At 41.3% G+C, this 21,264-nt stretch overlaps 1 protein-coding gene across 2 annotated transcripts in view; it reads left to right on the forward strand.

Moving 5' to 3' along the window:
* The window catches only part of NIBAN1 (niban apoptosis regulator 1), a 90,828-nt gene that overhangs the window by 41,293 nt on the left and 28,271 nt on the right, over positions 1-21,264 (forward strand). For both annotated transcript variants that reach the window (XM_030495826.1, XM_030495827.2), the window contains 4 exons: positions 12,163-12,293; positions 13,705-13,836; positions 14,494-14,608; positions 16,093-16,260. In XM_030495826.1, coding sequence (XP_030351686.1) covers positions 12,163-12,293; positions 13,705-13,836; positions 14,494-14,608; positions 16,093-16,260 — 546 coding nt within the window. The remainder of the gene's footprint in view (positions 1-12,162; positions 12,294-13,704; positions 13,837-14,493; positions 14,609-16,092; positions 16,261-21,264) is intronic.

The raw sequence follows: 21,264 nt of genomic DNA on the forward strand, positions 1-21,264 counted from the left end.
CTGGGGAAAGACACAAAGAACACTATGTTGTATAATTTTAAAATTTCAAAATTGTACAACAAAATTATACGCCACATAATCACAGTTATTTATTATTATCCAAAATCTGTTCTTCCTTGTGAAGACCTGCACTAACATAAACATTTTGTGACCCCTTTTGCCACAGAGGGGTGCATTTAGCATCCTTCTTCTCAGTTGTGAGTCTGTAAATCAGACTGCCGCCTGCCTGCCTTCCCAGTGAAATGAACTGGTAGTATGCTTAAAGGGCTGTTGAGCAGGTAGGAGCTAAATATGTTTAAAGTAGCATTACTTATGATTACCTCTGCAGTCAGAAAATTAAAATGTAATCTGATATACATAAATTTGCCAGATATCTTGCCGTGTCTTATCACGTGAAAGCTGTTTTCTTTTTTTCTTACCAGCTCTTGCATGTTGCATTCTTAGGGCTGTTTTTTCCTTAGTCCCCTAAATAAAACATTTTACAAAGCACAGAAAGATGAAGAATTTAATTTTTGGTATGGACAAACAAAACAGAGGACCATATTCTTCTCCAAAAAGAGAGGAGTATCAGCATCCACATTGATGGGAGCTCAGAGTAGATTGATGGGGGAACTTTATGGAGACCCAAGATGGAAGGACTGAGACATACAAAACGAACTCCATAATTGATCGTACAGAGGCAAAAGCAATGAAAGCAAACTGTTACATGCACTAATTGAGGTATTGCCACCATAGATATAAAACCAAACCTTGAGTATGTTGTGATTATGTGTTACCACAAGTTGCAGCCTACCAGCAAGTACTTTTGGTGTGCCTATGCATGGAGGTCCTGCTGTAGACTTCGAAAGGCACAGGGTTTCTGCAAACCACCAAGAGAGCTCTCACCAAACCATTTCCAAATAAATTCTCAGGAACTTCCTCTTCTCAATAATAACCTGTCTGGCTGTTTTTCCAAGCCCCAGAAGCTCATGTGATCCTACTGTACAAACACAGCACTGGAAGAAGGTGGTTTTGATTTGTTTTATTCCTTTCAAGTTGTGTCGTGTTGTCACAAACCCTTCTGAACATGAAAGATATATGGAGAGGAAATGAGGCAACTTATCTTTTTCTTTTTTTCAAAAAGGAAGGAGTATTGAAACATTGAGGCGGAAGAGCTGAGCAACCAAGGAGACTCAAACACACGTTTAGTGAGAGAGACAATAGCTGACTGGCGCTTCTTCCCGGGAAGTCTTCTTAGAAATGGAAAAAACAAACATCAGTGCTAACCCTATTGTCTTCTCGGTGGTGCTTTCATGAGCATTTGGGGAACTGAAACTTGTCCAGGCAGAAGAAGAATAACGTACAACACTTGGCGGACTGTCAAGTGGCTGGACTGTAACCTCTCTGAGCTTGATTCCACCGCATATAAGCGGGCTTTAGTGAAAGCAGCTCCACGAAGGAAGCAAGATGACTTTGAGATTACACCTGCAGAGTTCTGTGCCACCACCTTCCTGTCACAGCAAGTGACGCCATAGCTACGCCTTTCTGAGAGTCGCAGACAAACACTCAGTGGGGCTCTGGCGTTTCTCTGAACTATGGCTAAAATAGAAGTCTGAAAAAGAAAATAAATACTTTTCAACAAAAAGTTGAAAAGGTAAAAAGAGGTAAAAAGGACAAAAGGTAATTAGACCTTAAACCCTGGCATTTGCACAAGAGTGACTTTAAGATAAATGTCTTGCTTTGTATGTGATCTCTGTTATATTTACATCGAATTCTTTCTGAACACAGTTCTTTTACCTTTTTTCTTAAATTCCCCTAACGTATGACCTTGTGACCTGGGAGTATTTCTTTTACCTCTGGTGATCTCGATTGCTGGCACTGGTTGGTTGTAGCGGGGGAGACCTGGTGAATGTGAAGGCAATCCTTTGATAGTGCTGCAGTTGCAGAAAGTTAGAGATTGTTACAATTTTTACTTGACCTCTTTGCAGGAGAAAATTTCCAGAATTAGTTATGGATTTGCTAGCAGAAGTTATCCTTTTATTAGTCAGGTCCTAACTTTAATCCAGAAGAATCAAAGGCATAAACTCTGCCAAGTAAGACATGATTATTTAAGTTTAATGGGTTCTTTTAGCTTTGCGAAAGAAAAACTCAAAAAACATTGAGATCACTTTGTTTCCTTCTTTTACAGTGCTTTGGAAATACTGAGATCTTGATTATGGCCTTGCTCAGTTTTGAATGAGAGAAAAGAGGGAAAAGGAGGCAAAAGACAGGTCTCCCATGTTGAGAAGCTCCAGGCAGCCAGAGGGCCATCTCCCATCTTCTGTTTGCTTGTTCCCCTTTATTTTCTTTTCACAGCCTTTTGCATCATTTCTCTGCTTCCGCGCCTGGATTGTCCCTGGACAAGCAGGGGCTTTTTGAGTAGTCACATCGGTTTCCCTAGGGAGGGCAAGACCTTCACTGTATTATAGCCAGTTCTATTTCCTTTGTACCCATTTCACAACTGGAAGAGAACAAAAGACTGCTCCTAACCCACACTAGGACTTTTGGGCAGTAGCAGCAGTTATAGTAGATCCTGAGTAAGTACTCTTTAAGTCCAGCATTGTTTTGAAGGGTGAGAGGAGATGTCGTTAAGGTCGCCACTTACAGGTAAGCATCAGTGTGTCTTACTCCCTTCATGTCAAATCAGACATTTTCAGAGCTTTAAAGAACCCCAGGTCTGGGCAGCTAATGCTCTGGTACCACTTCTTGGTGTTTCTCAACTAACTTGAATTATAAAACTTGATCTGTTGCATCACAGGGCTGTAGTTTCCCTTCCCTATCTGTAATATTCACAGAAAAAGGAATGTTTTACATGGAGTTTGGTGGGCAGATTCATGTTATATACACTTGTTTTCTAAACTCTTAACCTTAATTGATGCTTTTTTGTAACCGTGGGAAGAAACCTCCTTCCCTGCAGGATGAGGCGCCAGTGCTTCCTCCTGTCTCTTCTGGAGAATTAAAAATTCAGTGAAGAGTGTGGTTTTGCTGGGAGATATGGTTGTCCACAGAGAAGTACAGAAGGGTTTGTTTATAAAAGGGGAGACTTTTAGTTGCATGAATGTACACCCTTTAATGCTTGGAAGTATTTCTTGCAGAGTGTGAACACAATAATTTTCCCATTTTTCTTGTCCAAGCTTAATGTAAAGTGGGAGATGGGGTAAAAAAAAATTCCTTGGGATGTGAACTGCATTTACATATTCCTCTCCCGTTTTTTGGGTTTTTTTTTTTGGCACTAGCTGAAATATTGTCCGTTGGAAATTGTGACATTTACTATTTTTCATTGTATATGGGACCCAAAAGAGAATCAAACACCTCACAATCTGGGGAGGAAAACTGCAAGGAAAAGGGACCTGATGGTACCCTTATTCTCATTTCGTTACACACATGTAGCCCTTTTCCATTTTCTGGGGTTTGTTGAGAAACAGAATAAAATATTGCCATGGGAAAGTGGCCTTCTGCTACAGTGCTTAAAAAGAGATGTCTTCATGGGAAACCTGGTACTCTGAACCTGGTACTCTGAGAAATCCATCTGGGTTGATTTACACTAGGCTGGTGGTGAAAGCAGTTACAATGTAAAAGGAATAAAGGGAAATTTAAGACTAAGGTACCTTCAGCATAAATGAGGCCCCACATGGAAAGACGTGTGTGTGTACTCATAACTATGCCCAATGTCATATATGCCTTTGAGTAATTTTGTAATAGACCTGTCTAGTATGGCATAATTTTGGCAAAATAATTAAGGAAAAAAAAAAAAGAAGGTTCTGTATGAGCACAGTCCAGGCATTGCACAGAATTAATCTTATGCAGGTGTGTGTGCCTATATAAATACATATATATGGAAAAACCTTTAATTAGTACCGTGAAGATGGTTATATCTGTTTTCTGTATCTCTGACGTGAGGATGGGTTTTGTTATATTGTCTTGCAGATGGTCATGCAGTGAAGTAACTGGCTGCAACATCACCCGAAAGGGGGGGAAGAGGGAACGCATCATCCTGATTTAAAGGGTGATGCGGCATTGACTTACATTTTTTGAAACCTGTTTAAGTGTTCCCAAGAAACATTCTTGTTTGACCTACCATGACATGTAACGTGATGCCGAGATCTGGTTTGGAGAAAGCTGCTCAAGAGATGCTTGGTGTCTGTTTCCCCAGTAGTGGCTCAGCTTGTGGCTCTGAGAGTTGAAAAAGAAACAACCTCAAAGCTTGAAAACCACTGACCTTCTTCAAATTAACTTAATACAGAGCATAGTTTAGCTTCTTGTGGTCCCAAGGAACTAGATTGGGTTCATTTGTTTTATTACATCCCTAGTTCTTCTGGTGCTGTGAAATAAGCTTATATATAATTATCAGCCCTTATTCTTGTTGAATTTGACTGTAATTGTTGCCAGACAGTGTTGCTGCTTCTAGCCCCATTGCCAGTAAAGGATAAATTTCAGCAGCCTTAAGGATAAGCTTATCTGACACAGTGTTAATCAAACCCTTGGCTTGTGTTGGGCTTGTTTCTGCTTGATTAACCACAGGCTTTGGCCTTTATGTAATTCATGATCATTAGGATATTTTTGAATCTAACAGAAATGCAAAGGCAACTCATGAAATCTTTTTTCTCCCCTAAAAAATGATTCGGCAATGGGAACGTTGCAGAGCTGGTGGCTGGTGGCCCCCACTGTTTGACAGAGGAGTGCCTGATCTCACTGGTTGCAATTCAGGTGTTTTAAGGTTAAGATTCAAATCCTTCCAGTTGTTTTCCCTATCCCTGCTTCAGGCCTACATGTTTAGGAGGGCGATAGCACTGCCAGTGGGTTTCTGGTTTTTACTGCTTCTCCGCTCTGCAATGCTGGCAGAGCTGCTTGTGCAGGACCCATCTCTGGCTGGAGAGGTTGTCCATTCATTTCCCCCAGCATGGGAGATGGCGCATGTGTGGAAGAAGGTACGAAGAAACTGGAGGGAGTGGTGTCCCAGGGCTGGCACGTGTCTGTGAAGTGCACATGCCGAAGGAGTAGGTGGACCCAATAAAGGCTACTTCTCTGTTTTAAGTGGGCACCCCAGCCTGTTGCTTTGCAATTGTGGGTTGATGCTAAAATATGTTTCCCTGGGCATTTCCATCTTAACAGCAGCAGGTCTCAAATATAATACCTGGCAACGTGTAGTGCAGTCAGAGGGAATTGTATGCTTCTTACAAGGGACACATGCATGAAAATAAGGTGATTGCAATTCACCTTATTATGCACTAAGATGATATTCTCCAGAGAGTTTCAGGTTATAGCAGATGCTTGTGAAGGCATGGAAGACGTGCTGTTAGGATCATGATGGTTAACCATAGGTCAAAGATGTGATAGTCCTGCCTCTGCATTTCCTGAGAAGAATTTTCTAGATCTCAGTCTGGGAGGGAAGGGGAAAGAGGAGAGGAAACCTGGCTGTAGGAATGAGTCTCTGACCCAAGAGATGGGCTGTGTTTAAGCAGGATTAATGCTCTGTATTTTGCTCTGCATTTTTTAATAATGGGACAGTATTCAGAATTAATTTAAAATAGCAGGATCCATAGTTAAATCACAAGCTACTCTTAAGAAAACAAGCCCTCTTTTTTTAGAGAGTACGAGGTCTGTATCACTCAGGTCTTTCTACTCCCTCTGAAATAGGAGACGCTCATGAAGTTGCCCAAGATGAACATCATAGGTGTATAAACCTATTGAAATCTATGGGATAATTGTGCAGCTCAGTATAAAATTTAGCCTCATTTAGCAGAGCACTTGAGGAAGAGCTAAGTACTTGAGTAAAATTGTAGAAAAGGAGATCTGCAAGGTTGGAACGGAGCCTGTTATTTTTGGCTCCTCCTTTACCATGGATCAAATTTACACGAACTTACAAACGTGTTTGTTTAGCTTGCCCTGAGAGAGAAGCTTCACTTCTGGCGGAGCACAGATTTCACACCCATGGTCTCAGCTGGCAAACTTGCTAAGAAATCTGATTTTTTTCACAAGACAGCATCAACTTTCCCATTCATCCTATAGAGAAGATGGGCTAAGCATCCAAGGAGTGCTTATATGCTGAGATTTAGGAAGAATATGATCTGAGGTGTGATGGGTATCATCCTCACATATGTGTTGAGTTTTGGGTGACTAACTGGAATTTTACCAGTCTAATTCAGTGTCTGCATTACAGATGGATAATTTGGGCGTGTGTGCACACCAGAGTAGTTACAGCATTATAAATTTTTAATAAGAGTAGGCTCCATTAACATAAACAAGGCTGAGAGTAAATAATTGGTTTCAGTATTTTAGCAGGTGCAAACTATGCTTTTCAGTGTGTCTACATAGGGAAGAGGGGTGGCTCCACCAGAGAGCTTCTTTGTTTGGCTGAGTGAGTGCAAACAAACCTGTGGAGAGGTGATTCAGCCAAATCAGAACATGGGATTTGTGTCTGTCATCCCTTTTTTCATAACAGGTATTAAGTCATGACTCACAGATAATCGAAATACTATTTCTGTAAATAAAGATCAAACTGAGCTGTGCTTTCAACAGTGTTTTATATTGCCTCCCTGTACATGTAGTATAAAGCCTGGGAGCACTTGGATTTAAACAGTTTCTGGGTGGTACCATAAGTACTGCACAAGAAAGAAGACTGGAGGAAAGAGGAAATCACTGGTATTTCCTGCTGCACTATTACATGTCCCAGAGTGCTGGAAGGTGCTGGGCATTGTTTGAGAGGGCCAAAGAGAATTGTGTTTACAGGTTTTCTATTTACCAGATGCATTTAATAATTGATAATGATGTTTCAAATGAATGGGTGAATTCAGGAAGAACAGCTTTTATGCTCAGTATTGCAGCAGAAGCAGCAGAGGCTGCTTCTCTCCATGGCAAGCATCCAACCTGTTTCAGAGCGGCCAATACTGACATTCAGCTTTGCCAACTCACAGGGCTCAAGTAGAGCATCTACAGATTTAGACGTTTATCCTAATCAAAGATTGCGTTTAGCTTGGACTTGGGATGAAGTCGACCCATGAACTGAACACTGAAATTATTTTGTTTACTCATTTGCTGCTACCCTGATGAGCTGTGGGAATAAGATTATATATATGGATGGATGGATGATAGTAATTTTAAGCTCGGTACTGAATTTGCTGAATAACACTAAGGCATGCAGTGTAGTTTATACTTTGTCATTTAAAAGCATGTCCCCAGTTGTGGATTGTACTCCTGGCTGGTGAAGCACCATGCGGATATGATCAACTGATCTTTTTATATTTACTTCTGATGGCTTTGCTCGTGGCCTTGTGGAAGAAACGCAAGGACAAAGTCAATCATTCCTGTTCTGTTTCAATACTTCACACTTGTTTGAAGTGCTGGGTGTACTGGTGCTCAGCATGCACAATTCTTATTGTTTCTTTTAGGTTTTATTTTGTCTAGGGTTTGCTTTGATACAGCAAATCATCTACTTTTCGTACAGTTCATGTCCTATGGGGGCAAAGTATATTTTCCAACAGGTTTAAATGGTTTAAGAAGATAAACCCTCCAGACCTCCAAAGAGATTCATGTCACTGATTGTGGTATTTTTTGAAAACCACATTCAAAAGGTGCTGAGTGCAAGCAATTGTGCTATGGAGAGGAAGTGTCATGGTCATCTTGCTACCCTTGGAAGGGTCATCTTGCTACTGAACACCACTATTTAAGTGGAATAACACTTAATTCCACTTAATAATAAAGGTATTTATTATTATAATAAATAATATTATTTATTATAATATTATTATAATTTATTAATTAATATATATTATTAATTAATATATAATATATAATATATAATTATATATAATAATTAATATAAATAATATTATTTATTATTATCCACTTAATAATAAAGAATAAAGGTAAGGTTATTTCAAGTCCTTACCTCTTTCTCTAACTTCCAAATGGCTGAAGTCCAGTGAGTGTGAGCAATCCGTCTCTTGTATGCCAGCCAAGAAGTTATTGTTTTCTGCCCTTTTCTTCTGAATTGTCCTGACCTGCATCTGTACCAGTCTCTTGGCAACACATTGTTAAAGAGACAGAAGCATGGCAGGGTGAGCTAGCTGGGTTGGATGCAGCTGAGCCACCAGGCTGAAAGCCAGCCGCTAGACCAGCAGAAATTCGTAGGACAACTTGCCCATGAGTGTCCTTATCAGTTTATTTCAATAAAAGCAATGAAAAACAAAATTGAAAGTCAGCTATTTGAGGACATGCTGTAGGTGTATGTAACTTGGAGTTACATACAAGTGTCCAGCACGAGTAACACACGGTTAAGAAGGTCAAAGGCAGTGGAGTAGCAAGAACAAGTTTGGGGAAGGGATCCTGATTTCCAATGGGGCAACTGGCAGATGTTTCTAGTTTCTCAGTGCAATGACATTCTTATTTAGTTTTAAAAGACGTATCGTAACTTATGCCAAATTTTTGTGATTGAGTGCAAGAATGGTTCTGTGGAACAGGAGATGCATCTTGAAGCATTAACAAAGTTTATTCTGGAGCAGGATCATTCCCCTCAGCAGAGGGGAAATGGACCCTCTCCTCATTAATTTGACAGAAATCTTTCCATCTCCATCTTTGTCATCCTTTCCTGTTGGTAATTTCAGTTGCATGGAGGCTTCTACTGGAGATGATCAAGCTACATGTTCTCCTAGAATAAACATCCTAGCTGTTGGGTTTCAGATCACATTCATATGAGCCAAAGCTGCACCATTGCCAGACCAGCCAAGTGGGAAGGTTGGCCTTGCTCCATATAAACAGCTCAGACTAAGCAAGCCACACTAAATTTGGAAAAGAATTAAGGGAACTCATTTTTCAACTGCCGTGGAGTATTTTATCTCCAGTTGCCCCCTATTATGATTACATGGGAGGAGTTCCTATTACTCATGACTGTTTCCATGATGTTCATTTTCTGATAGCGTATTTTTATCTTTTGTAAACCATAAGAGTTTAAAGATCCATCAACAAACAATGGATCAAGGGTTCATCCGCTTCTCTTCCCACCAGTAGGTAGTGTTGCAATGCCTGCAGTTGAGCCAAGCAGTACAAGACCAGGTCTTCATGTGTTGCCACTCACAATCTTTTAATAAAACCTTTTATTGTAATTTTAGAAGGTAGAATTTTTAGCGCAGAGATCCTTTGCAACAAGTAATGCAAAGACTAGAATAAACAGCCTGAAACATTTGCTCCTCGATTCATATTTTGGTTGATTGTAAATATAGTCTGCACATAAAAATTGCGTTGATATAATATTTTTCATTTATATATATTACAGATTGCGTAGTTCCTTTCTCTTTGGTCATTGTACTTTAAGCTGATCTAAGAAATGTTGATAGTGAAGAATCACACTTCTGAGCCGATATAGCCATAATTGAAAGACCTCACCAAAATTACAGGTATTTCCTGTGATTGTTGGGGTTTTTTTCCCAACACCAGAATTTTGTTCTTTGTTCCACTTCCTCTGCAAATTTTTACTGCAGGATGCAGGCAGTAGTCAAGTGAGGTCCAGTGTCCCGGAGCCCTCTGTAACAGATTAAGAGGCCACTGCAAGCTGCAAAAGAAAAAGCTGTGGTGGAAAATAGAGGCTAACCCTGAGCAGGAAACTCCACCGCAGCTGGGGCCAACAACATCCTACTGCTGGCTGGGACCAGAAGGAAAAAAAAATTGCTATAAAGAATGTTTTGGGAACCTTTATCCTTATTTGGAGAATAAGCTTATGCCTCTGCCCAAGCAGGCTGGTTTTTAAAAGGATGTTGTACAGGCAGGGATTTTCTGCTTCAGCAGCATTGGTATCCTGCTATTATATGCAAGCATATCCTATCATCAGTGGGCCTCAAAAAATCTGGTGTCTTAAAACTGAAAGAGTGCAGATTGTCACCTGGTGCTGTCCCACAGATAAATTTGTGAAAAACTTACATAAGTGAAAACTTAATGTGGCCTCCTGACATCCCTCCAGCTTTGTGTAATGACTCTGCAAACGCGGCAGTTGGCTGAGCTGTCTCCTCCGTGCACCCAGACAGGGCTTGAAGCGGTGGCAGTTTTGTAACCTGGTGGTGATATGTGGTTGGAACAGTGCAGGAGTGGGGCAAAAGGGACCTTCAGTTCAGTTGAAGGCAGTGATCCTGTTGATGCTTAAGCAGGAGAAGGCTCCAGCTCACCTTTCTGAGCTGGTTACACAGGAGTAGCTGGAATGAAAGTTCATGTCAGTCTTGTCCCTAAACTTGAGAGATGTGTCAAATTCTGTGCATCAAACTGAAAATAAAATTGCAGAAGCAGAGGAGCTGATGGGTAGCTTTTTCCTTAGTGTGCACATCCACATAGCTACAGTGATGTAAATGTAATGATCAGGAAGTTAGAGAGTCATTAAATACTGTGGCTATCTGAATTGATGAAATTACCTCTAACAACCCAATAATGTCCCACATTAGGAGCAAATCTGAGCTGGATCTAAAATAAGTACATTAAAAACCTTTTGCCATTGCACATCTCTGTGAACTCCTTAGCAAACTAGTTATTTTTCCATGGCAGTTTCAGCCACATACATTTAGATTTTTTAAATGGAAATAAGATAGCCAGACATGGTAAATCTTGGACCATAGCATCTTGTACACCAAAGCACCCCACACACTTTCTCCTGCAAAATCCCAATGCACTTATTTTGGTAATGATCCACAGCTTTTCTCTTTACTTCATGATATGTAAAATTATTTAAGATGGAAAAAAGCATGAACAGTCTGGGAACCGTACTGACATTTAAACCAGATTTTTTTGGTGAGTAATGGCAACAGAATCGGTAGTAATCCAGGAAGTTTTGCATAGTTGCTTTAGAAGGACTATGATTATATGTTTGAAGCGGCAAACCCATCTAGACCTCTCCCTGATTTCATCATAGCTGCTGCAGGCTCACGGCAGCTGTTGTGAGCCATTGTATAAAATACAGAAACATCATGAAAACTCCCAGTGGGTCTCTTTTGGTGGTAGTGCTGGTGGGTGGCTGGAAGGAGTTTGTCAGTCCAGGAGTATCATTATATGATGCAAGTGGTTCAGCTTTTTCAGGACTCTGGAGGTCACGGTGCTTCTTGCTGGTTCCTCTGTTTGGCCCTTCTGGAGTGCTGAATGCCAGTCCTGGTTTAGGAGTCCATGCCTTTAAAGGCTTCGAGAAATCTCAATTTGGGCACTACCATTTTTTTGTCTCACAGATAAAATTTGATGTTTTTTCCCAAAGCGGAACAAAGTAAAATTTTGAAAGTATCAAAATTTTTATACTTTGACTTGTGAAATTCCATTTCTCTTTTACACGCTCAAAAAACCACAACCCTTTGTCATGGGACTCCTTAATACAAAGAAGAGATCTCTCCAGTATCCAGGATGGTCGGGATGCTATGTATATCATAGTCCAAGTTTTGGTTTTCGCATTGCCAGAGACTCTTTGAGTCGTGTATGTGCACATGGCTGTAGCTTTCAGCTTCACTTCCCTGTCTGTAAAGCATTATTATTTCTTTGATAAGGTTAATGAGTCAATTACTTGTAAATTGCTTTAAGATTCTCAGAAATGACACTGTCAGTGTGTTTATTGCTCTTACTACTACCGATGAAATCTTGGTCATAGCAAGACAATACAAGATTAGTGTTTATTGCAGCATGACCGAGTATCCGTTTACATTAAAACAAAGAGACTTTAGTGCCCAAGCCTAGAAACATCCTTCGTAGGAGCTTTGAGTCAGCTTTAAAATCTCACTATGTGAACAAATTGGTTAATACAGCTAAACGCTCGCCAGTATCACTTGTCTGTATGTTTCTTTGAAAACCTTACCAGCTCTTGAGCACCTACGGCTCTGTGGCAGTATGTCCCAGGAAGAGGCAGGTAGCATCTTTTCATAGAGAAATGGATTTGGGATATATTTTGACCACTCTTAGAAGGAAAAACAACGTCCAAATCCCAATGTTTTCTTGGACAAATTCCCTCCCTGCTTGGTTATCACAACAGCTGAAAGTATCTTTGAGGGTTTCCTGATCTGCTGTACAGGAAGTGACCATTGCTATGCTTAGGCAGTATTTTGGGTTGCTGGTGATAACTGCCTTGGTTCTGCATTGCACTTTCTGAACCCGTGTACATTAAATACAATTAAATCTCTGTTTCTGCTTCAGGAAAAACAGAGGCTGTCATCAAAAACTTCAGCCCTCACTACAGACGCCAGTACACAGTGGCTTTCTGCAAGCACGTGCAGGATGAGCTGGAGCAGCACCGGGATTCCCAGTCCCGGTTTCTGAAAAGCAAGGTAGGAGGGCATGTAAGCCCTTCCCCATCCTCAAGCTGCCATTCAGCTCTGCTCTCCTGGCTGATTTAATTAACACATTAACTATTTAAATGACACATTTAGTAGTTGCAGTGTATGAAAACCTAAGCTGCAAGTGTATCAGACGCTGACTGGGCTTGGTTTTCTTTTTCCCAGAGTTTAATGCTATCAAGTAAAGTTTATAAGCAGTTCAGATACTCAGAGCTTCTAAAAATCAAATCCAAAGTATTTTTCAAGTTATTTAAATGTGTTTATATGTATATAATATACATATATATTTTATATATATACAAGCACTTCCAATATAAGAAGTGTTCTTTCAGCTTCTTATATTGGATAGTTGCATAAATAATAAATGTGCATCTGGGACATTTTATATGTGTACTTATATATAACCCAAGTGTACACAACAGATTTGCAAGTGCAGATGTTGGATTTGGTTCAGCTAGGTTTTAGGTGGAAAAGTTGCATTTGGGTGCAGGTTTAAAATTTATTTTGGAGAATTCATCTTTGTTTTGGTCTTGTTTGAATGTAGCATGAGAAGAACTGTGACACAAATTTTTGGTACAAAGCATGAGTATTATCAAGGTAGAGTTGGACACTTGGACAAAACTAGTTGCTTCCTGCTAATTGCAAGAATTGCAAGGCTTTGCAAGAATCTTGGGACAGAGATCATTCATACGTTCAGGACTTACTTAATTATCCTTTCAGCCATGGCTAAAGGGTTCCATAAAGGAGATAGCAATAATCCCCTCTGTGAACTGTGGAAAGATGTTTTTTATTAGAGGAAGAGGGACAAAAAGAGAAACGAAACTCTCTTATTAGAGGAAAATGCAGAGAAACAGCATTCAACCTTAAGAAGATACAAATCTAAATTTTTTTGCTGTATTGGAAATCCAATGCTCTTGAATAGGGTAAATCAATGAGGTGGGATGTAAAAGGGTAATAGAAGAGCCCTGTCTTTCAGAAAGATGCAGATCAGTTACAAGAGCACAGGCACAAAAGAAATGGGAAATAATTTACTATTTTATAATAAAACTCTTTGCTGCATCAATGAAACAGTTTTGGTACATTTGGAAAATGGGAAGTGATGAACTACAGTCATCTTGCTTTAAGCATGCCAACTGAAAGGTAAATAAGAATGTCTGTGTCTCAGAAAGCTGGAATTATTTCTGGAAGGCAGAGCTCTTCTGCTGCCTCCTCACCTCAGGCTACAAGAATTTGATTGTATATGTAGTATCTGTCCAAATCAGAGAGATGTTTATGACTCTAAGTTGCATTTGAAGACTCAAAAGCCCTCATAGCAGCGTTATGGAAATGTAGAAATAAAAGCTTCAAAATGAAATCCAGAGTAATCCAGAGTAATTTCAAATCTCGAAAATCATCTTTGTAGCCCCCGATGGAAGCTGGGGTGGTCTTATATGAAGCAGAACTGCTGCATTTTGCTGAGGATCTGAAGAAGTGGAAGGACAGATATCTTGTTATCAGAAATGATTACACGGTGGATTGCTTTGAGAATAAAGAGGTAAATGCTTCTTCCTTTTATGCTCCCAAATAAACTGATACCAAGTGAATTTGCAGCTGCCTTTCTGTTAGAAATATTAGGTGAAATGTTGTCCTCAGTGAGGCGGCTCCAGACTTGTCGTCCAGAGGGATGGCTGGGTACAACCACGTGTCTTCCATTGGCCATATAGGTTTGCAAGAACTAGCAAATAATTTTAATGCTTTGAGCCTTCCTTTGCCTATCACAGAACACTTCTTATCTGTATGTCAGAGTAATATGTTCCCATGCTTCTGCAGTTGGATTTTCAGTAGCAGTTTTTGGGTGGCTTCAAGTTGACTGCAGTGAAACTTTTCATTTGGCAGCTGCTGTAGTCAAACTAGTCCTGGCTGGCAAATCAATCAAATAGGGCTTAGAAGCAAATCCCATGCTTTCCCCTCCCTTCTGTCCCTGACTCTTCATCACAGCTGATAAGCACTAAGAGGGTATTTTCAAAAATGTTTTTTACATTTAACCATGGTTTAGATTTGATGGGCCTAGGGAATATATCCAAAATTGAATCTGACAGAAATTTCCCTTTGGGGAATATCCCCATGCATTAGCGTTGTCAATGAGTTTTGGTTTTTATGTTTTCCCTCTCTTTAAATCTCTCATTTAACTCTCTCTTTCTTGATTTTCCAGGCCTACCAGAAAGGAGCCAGCCCTAAATATCATGTTATTCCTGCAGGAGGCAAAGTACTGACTTCAGAAGAAGATTACAATTTGCTATCTGATAAACATTTTCCAGATCCTGTTGGTAAGCCCCGCTCAAAGCTGAGCTGCCAAACCCCAGGCTCTGTTCCTTATGCAGACCTCTTCTCGTCAGGCTTTCAGGATAGACCTTAAAATGGGGCAATAGGAGATGGACACATTTAAGTCCATCTAAGTCAAAGCACAGCTCCAGAGTGGATGTACACAGAAGATGCTATAAGCTAACGTTCAGAGAAATGCTGGCTCCCTTTTTTTAACAACATCCCAGCCCAAAGCTGCTGGAAGCTGTGCTGAAGCAGGGCAGGAACCACACCACCATTGTTCCCAGGCTTTGTTAATATTCCTGGTTTATTTGTTTCCATTTTTAGATGCCAGCTGCCCGTGTTGACTCACAGTTGATAATAAGTCCCACAGAGAGGGCAGGAAGGTTGCTGCTGCTGAATTTGTTGTTTCTGGGACTGCAACTACTGTGATCCTGCCTGTCCCCACTCCACAAAGATGGAGAAAATTCAGGCTTTAAGGGAGCAGATCTCATGTCGCAGAGTCAGATTTGGAAAATGGGATGGGAGGCCACATAAGGAAAGGAATAAGGGCAACATGTAGAGAAAGATTTTTTTTTTAAGTCCTGTTTCATACCACTTAAAGTTATGACTGTCGGAAGGTGACTTTTTATACGCCTTTCCCAAGGGTGGTCAGAGGCTAGCATGGGGCAGCGGTGGCTAGAGGGGTCCTCTGTGTGTACCACAGCTCTGCAGGAGTTGGGGTTGAGCAATGAGGAACAGCCCAAGGTTGCTTGTGGGCTTCCCATGGTCTCCCTTCACAAAGAGTGACTGAGTCCTTTATGGCTTTTCTCCCCTTCTGTGTGGTTTGAAGATCTCCCGAGATGAACTGCTTGTGGTTGGGCTCTCAGTGCATGGCACTGACACAAGACTGGGTTTGGTTATACATAAACTGCGTTGTATAGCATCCCCTGTGCACAGTGACTCAGGGCAGGTGGAAACAAGATACTTAATACTTTCTTTGCTTTACCTTCAAGGGCTTGAGGTGACAGTTCATAAGGCCACCTTGCAGTTGTATGTGGAGGCCCTGGAGACAGAGAAACTGCTGCTGTTCCTACATGGTTTAATGCAGTTTTCTATATGGAAGATCGTGTGCTCCTGTATGGTCTCTCTGTGTATGTCTGCTCACAAACTTACATATTTGCCTTGAAAACCTTTTCCCTAGCAGCTACAAGCCAATGAAATAGTTTCTTTGAAATTTTACCAAAAATGTGTAGTTGTGGCCACCTTGAATACAAACCAAAAGGACATGAAGTTGTTATGGTATAACCTAGAGAGATGGTTGGTGCCTGCTGAGTTTGCCTATCCCAGCTGTGTCCCCCTGCCCTCTGTGCCAAATCACTTGAATCAAGAAGGAGATGATTTTTTCATGTCTCATGCATCCCTGTTCTCTCTGTTGTAGCAGAGGAAAAGAGCCAAACCCCCCAAGAAATGTGCAGATTTCAAATGGAGATTTCTTTTTTCTGTGTAGGGTCAAGTGAGAAGGAGGTCGCTCAAGCCTTTGTTCAGCTGCCAAGGGAGTTCCCGGTTTACCTGTGGCAGCCCTTTGCCCGGCACAGCTACTATTGCTTCTCGGAGCCAGAAGCTCAGAGGCAGTTCAGTGCCGTGCTAGGGGACTGCGTGAGACATTCAAACCACGGTGAGTGTAGAAAGGGCCTCTTCCTGTACGTCATTCACCCCGGTGAAGGTTTAAAAAGCTGTAAAAAAATGCAAGTTACTTACAAAAGATGCATGGCTTTCAGTACCTTGAGTAATGCATGAGCATACACCTTCTTGCTTTGCTGGGAGCGAAGTTAGGTGGGATTTGAGCTGCAGTGTAGTAAGCTTGGGTAGAAAACAGGGGAATTGCTTTGAAAGTGGCATTCCCCTCTCTGTCAGCTCATCTAAATCCAGTATCATGATACAAAATCATAAGAGGTGTTTACTAAATATGGCATGGCAGACTCTCACCTGTGTTTGGAAGCTTGACAAATGCATCATAGATATAGTAGACCAGGTTTGTAAAACGTGGAGGGAATGTAGTCTCCTGTACATGTCTGTAATGTTATATCATAAATGGTCAAACATTTGATATTTTCTGTTGGTGTTTAGATGGCACCTGAAGTCCCAGCCATGGTTAAGCCCTGTAGCTGGGTCATGAATGGTGTGTAGGACATGGTATTGATTGTATACATAAGGATAAATTTTAAATCTCACTTTCTGAGTATGTTAGACTAGAAAACATAAAAAAACCCCAACAAGTTGTGACTTGCTAGGATTATAAAAATGACCTTGATCCCGTGAAATTGGAAGACCATTTATGAGTTGGATCCTTCAGAAAAATAAATGCTTTCCTGTTTTTCAGATTACTTTTCTCATTTTCCATCAAGCTGACCTGGTTCCTCTGCTGGTGTCCAGGCTCTTCCATGCCTTTAGTGTCACTTTCAAGTCCCATCTGCTCCTGCTGCGCTTGGTGGGTGATGGGAACACTCAGGAATTTCGCCAGCAATCTCAGTCACTCGGGCCTGAAGCCCGTGCTCGCAGATATATGAGTGCAGTGTGTGAACAGTCCCTGTTACTTACAGAAGTGGCTCCCAGTGTACTTTTTTAGCTGTCACTTTTGTCTTCTGGCCGTCAGCTTCACCCCACTGCCCTCAGACAGTTGACTCACACTGTCCTCTGTGGATCCTTCTCAGCTTCCTTCGCTATTCACTTGCCTCCACTGCCAAAGGCATTCCTGGTCTCCTTTAGGACTCCATTCCCATAGTGAAAACAGACATTATGATATATTACCGTGTAGGTGTGGAGAGGCTGAGGGCTAGAACACCCAGTAGATGTTCACGGGGACTACAAAGACTGTTTCGTGGCTAGATTAACACGGGTTGGAGGCAGAACACACCTTCGCTTGGCATTTCCAAGTATCTTGAGTTTCAATAAATATTCTCTACATAGCTGCCAGAGTAACTCGAATTCCCATAGCATGCCTGAGAGCAAGGCTGGCCTCTGATTTTCAGTTCTGATTAGCTTGGTTTCAGCTGAGGTGGTCATACAGTGTTAAAGTGTTCTGGAGCCACACCTTTGCTCCTCACTGAGGTTTGGTAAGGAGATGGGCATACAATCAAGTTTTCCTGGCACTGTTAGTCCTCCATGACTTGACGCCTGTTCATTAGGTTTGGGTTTTTCATTTCTCTCTTCTGGAGCAAGTGTAACAGGCTTGACAAAGCTTTTGGCAGCCTTATTTTTTCTTAAAGTTCAGCACATCACTCTAGGGGCCAATTCTGCATTGGCAGAAGCTGGGACTAGATGACTTAATAGGTCTTTTCCATCTCCAATGCCTGCGAGTCTGTGTTTTATTATATTTCATATGGCTCAGCTATTGCTCATTTATGCATCTGTTCCAGGATTTATTCCTCTCAACCTTTTCTGTGGTCAAGTTTTTATCTGACCAAAGATGCTTAGTGACACTGGAGTGCTTAATGACACTGGAGTGCTTTCATCAAGGCTTATCCTTTCTGTCCCATTATTTCTGCTCAACAGACTGACTGGTAGGTAAACACAGTCTGGATTAAGACCTAGGAAATGCAGCTAGAAAAATGGGAGCCGATATTTTCTGGATTTCTTGGAGTTACACTATCTTCTAGAAACTTAGGTGCTGCAAGCAGAAAAATGATCACTGATAAGCACCCCAGTAACCTTAACTCTGTCCTTGGAGTGAATTTCAAGGGTTTTTTTTCAAGGACTTCATATTGATTTATATTCATTCTCATACATGATGTTACTTTATTAATACTTTTAAAAGCCTCATTTGCAAACAATTCTGCCTATAAAAACAGATACCCGAACAGTCTGACAAAGTTATAGGCATGTGCAGAAATACAATGGATAATAAGGCTCATGATACAAAATTTGGCTGAGCTCTTTTATTAAGTAAAATTGAAAAGAGAAAAGAAATGTGAAAAATCTTTTGAGTTTGACCATGGAATATAATTTAGAGGGATAAGGAGCACCAGCCAAGGCAGCACTTGCCCCACCTCTTCTAAAAAGCACTGAGTTAACTTTTGCCAGGGTAGATTTGGCAAGGGCAGGAGAAATACAGCTGTAATGTCTGATCAGAAGTTGCCTTTCTGTCTTTTCTATAATCTACCACTTCTAGAAAGGAATGTATCACACTGGCCTTTAGCCAAAAACTTAGAGGAGTTTTTAGTTAAAGTCTGTTTTCTCCCAGGAAGCAGAATTAAATAGGGTCTCTTGCTGAACAGAAAACTGGAATGAATTGGCATGTGGTCATACAATGCAAGCTGCCCTGGCATTCAGCTGTTTCCTCTCTTTAGAGTCACCCTGTTTTAACTGGTCCAGCCTGTGTTTCTGGGTTTTCTGGTCAGAACTCATGGTCAGGAGAATAATTACAAAAGCGTTTGGATTTAGTGTCACCACTTCTGAATATGATTCAGATGTATGGATTGCAGGTTGTTCTTTCCTCTCTGCTCCCCCACCACCACTACCTTCCCCGCCAATTTTCCTGCTGTGTTTATCCTTTATACTACTTGATAAAGGTTTGCAGTTTGAAGGGACAGTGATTTCCTTCATGATCAATGGAACATGTAGATTTTTTGCACCCTTCTTTAATACAGTTTAAATAAAGCATATTTAAAACTTTTAAAATGAGCTAAGCCAATCAGGACCTAATTGGTCATGGCTTTTAAAATATTCCAGCACAACCAGATGTGTCCGCTGAGATTCTCTGAATTACCTTCACTCTGAAAGTTGCTTGATGGATTAATCTGTGTACAGAAATCATCCCAGTTCAATGATTCATCTGGGCAACTCCTGCTTTGTGCTTTGCAAGTCGGCTTTTGTGATGCCTCAGGATTTGGGGAAGGGATCAAATGCTTTTAGGGTTTTAAGCTTTGAGGTCGTGTGATTCAGGGAGGGATAATTAATGAAAACACAAGTTCCCAGGGAGCAGCAGAGGAACTAAGACAAACTAATAGATGCAGAGGAGACCCCGACCTGGCTGCCCCAGTCCCCAGAGGAGGGGGCTCAGCTCATGAAACCCACCCAGGTGGGCCACCAGTGGCAATCCCCAACTGCCAGGCAGTCTGCAGGGCAGTTGTGTAAGCAGGTATTCGACACATGGGGTGGAGGGGAAGAGCATTTGGAGATTGTGTAAAGCGTATTATTGGATATTTTCCAGAAGGCTGGAATATGTGAGATTTATTACGGAGTGTTTAGGGGAAGGACCAAAGGCAGGAAAAGGGAAGGATCAAAGTGCAGTGGAGAGGAACAAATGTCAGATAACAGAGGGAAAAAGGGCATAAATGGGGGCAGTTGGGTGTAAAGAGGAGGCTGGTCAGTATGCTTGACCCACGCTTCATCACCATGGTTTGTTTTGTCTTCTTACTAAACTCCACTTCTAACTATTTTCTAGGGTGAGGGTGCTCTTCGGTGTGTATGTTGGGTTCCTAAGTGCCAGCAAGTAGAGAAGGAGCCATGGGCTCGTAGAAATGCCACAGGTTTGAGGTGCTAGCACCTGGAGGTATGTGCGTGAGAGATCCCAGTCCCAGCAATGGGAGAAGGGACCACAGAGCACAGGGGCCCATAGGTACAGGGCCATCATCTGATGAGACCAGAGTGCTTCCCTAACGAGCTTCCACTAGCTGTGTGTGTACATAGGCTTCACTCACTAGCAAACTTCAATCTGGACTATCTGGCAAGTAGGGGAGGAGTTGTCGGTGCTAGTGACCAGAGACACCATAGGACTGGGACCAGTACTGGAAGGGCCATAGGTCTGAGCCAGCTACCAAAGAGACATGGGGGGTTCAGAGTTACTGCTGGGGGGAATGTAGGTCTGGACCTCCTATCAGTGGGGGCAGGTGCAGAAGGATGTAATGAGATTTGGCAACTCTAACATAAGCCATGCTTGCATTTGAGTCCCTTTTCTGTCTGAGTTCAAGTTAAATATATTTCAAAATTGCTTTTCACCATTCAGTGTATGACACTTCTCCTGTGAAAATTAACAGCTGTGTTAACTTTTCTCCCAGGAAAAAAAAAGATGACTGTAAATTTGCATACTCAGTACAGAGGTGCTACTGTGTAATCTTGGCCAAGATTGTCTCAAAAGCTCCATCAAAAAGCTTCCTTCCCTCCAAACTGCCCATTCTTTACCAACAGCTTTGTAATGAAGGACTTTAGTGGGCTGTATTAAAGAACGTTGTGTGCAGCTTGAAATGCCACTATTCATTTCTCATTGAATTTATTCCTAAGCATAGGATATAAAATATTATAACAGGCATATATGCTGATTTCAAAGCTTTGTGGCTTTAATCAATGAATATGATAAATGAAAGGGTGAGTTGAATTACTTAAATGACACGAACATGCATATAGAAAGATAACATTGAGGGGAAGTCTCTAGATATATAACATGGGTCAAAAAATGTTCTTTGCAGAAAAACAAGCCAACAGATACAGAGGAGTCAATAGTAAAATAAGGTGGTGTAGAGTAATACAACCTAGTCATAGCTCTTGATAAGCATAGAATCATAGAATGGTTTGGGTGGGAGAGACCTTAAAGATCATCTAGTTCCAACCCCCCTGCCACGGGCAGGGACACCTTCCACTAGACCAGGTTGCTCAAAGCCCTGTCCAACCTGGCCTTGAACAC

The sequence above is a fragment of the Strigops habroptila genome, chromosome 8, assembly GCF_004027225.2.
Source record: "Strigops habroptila isolate Jane chromosome 8, bStrHab1.2.pri, whole genome shotgun sequence".
NCBI lineage: Eukaryota > Metazoa > Chordata > Aves > Psittaciformes > Psittacidae > Strigops > Strigops habroptila.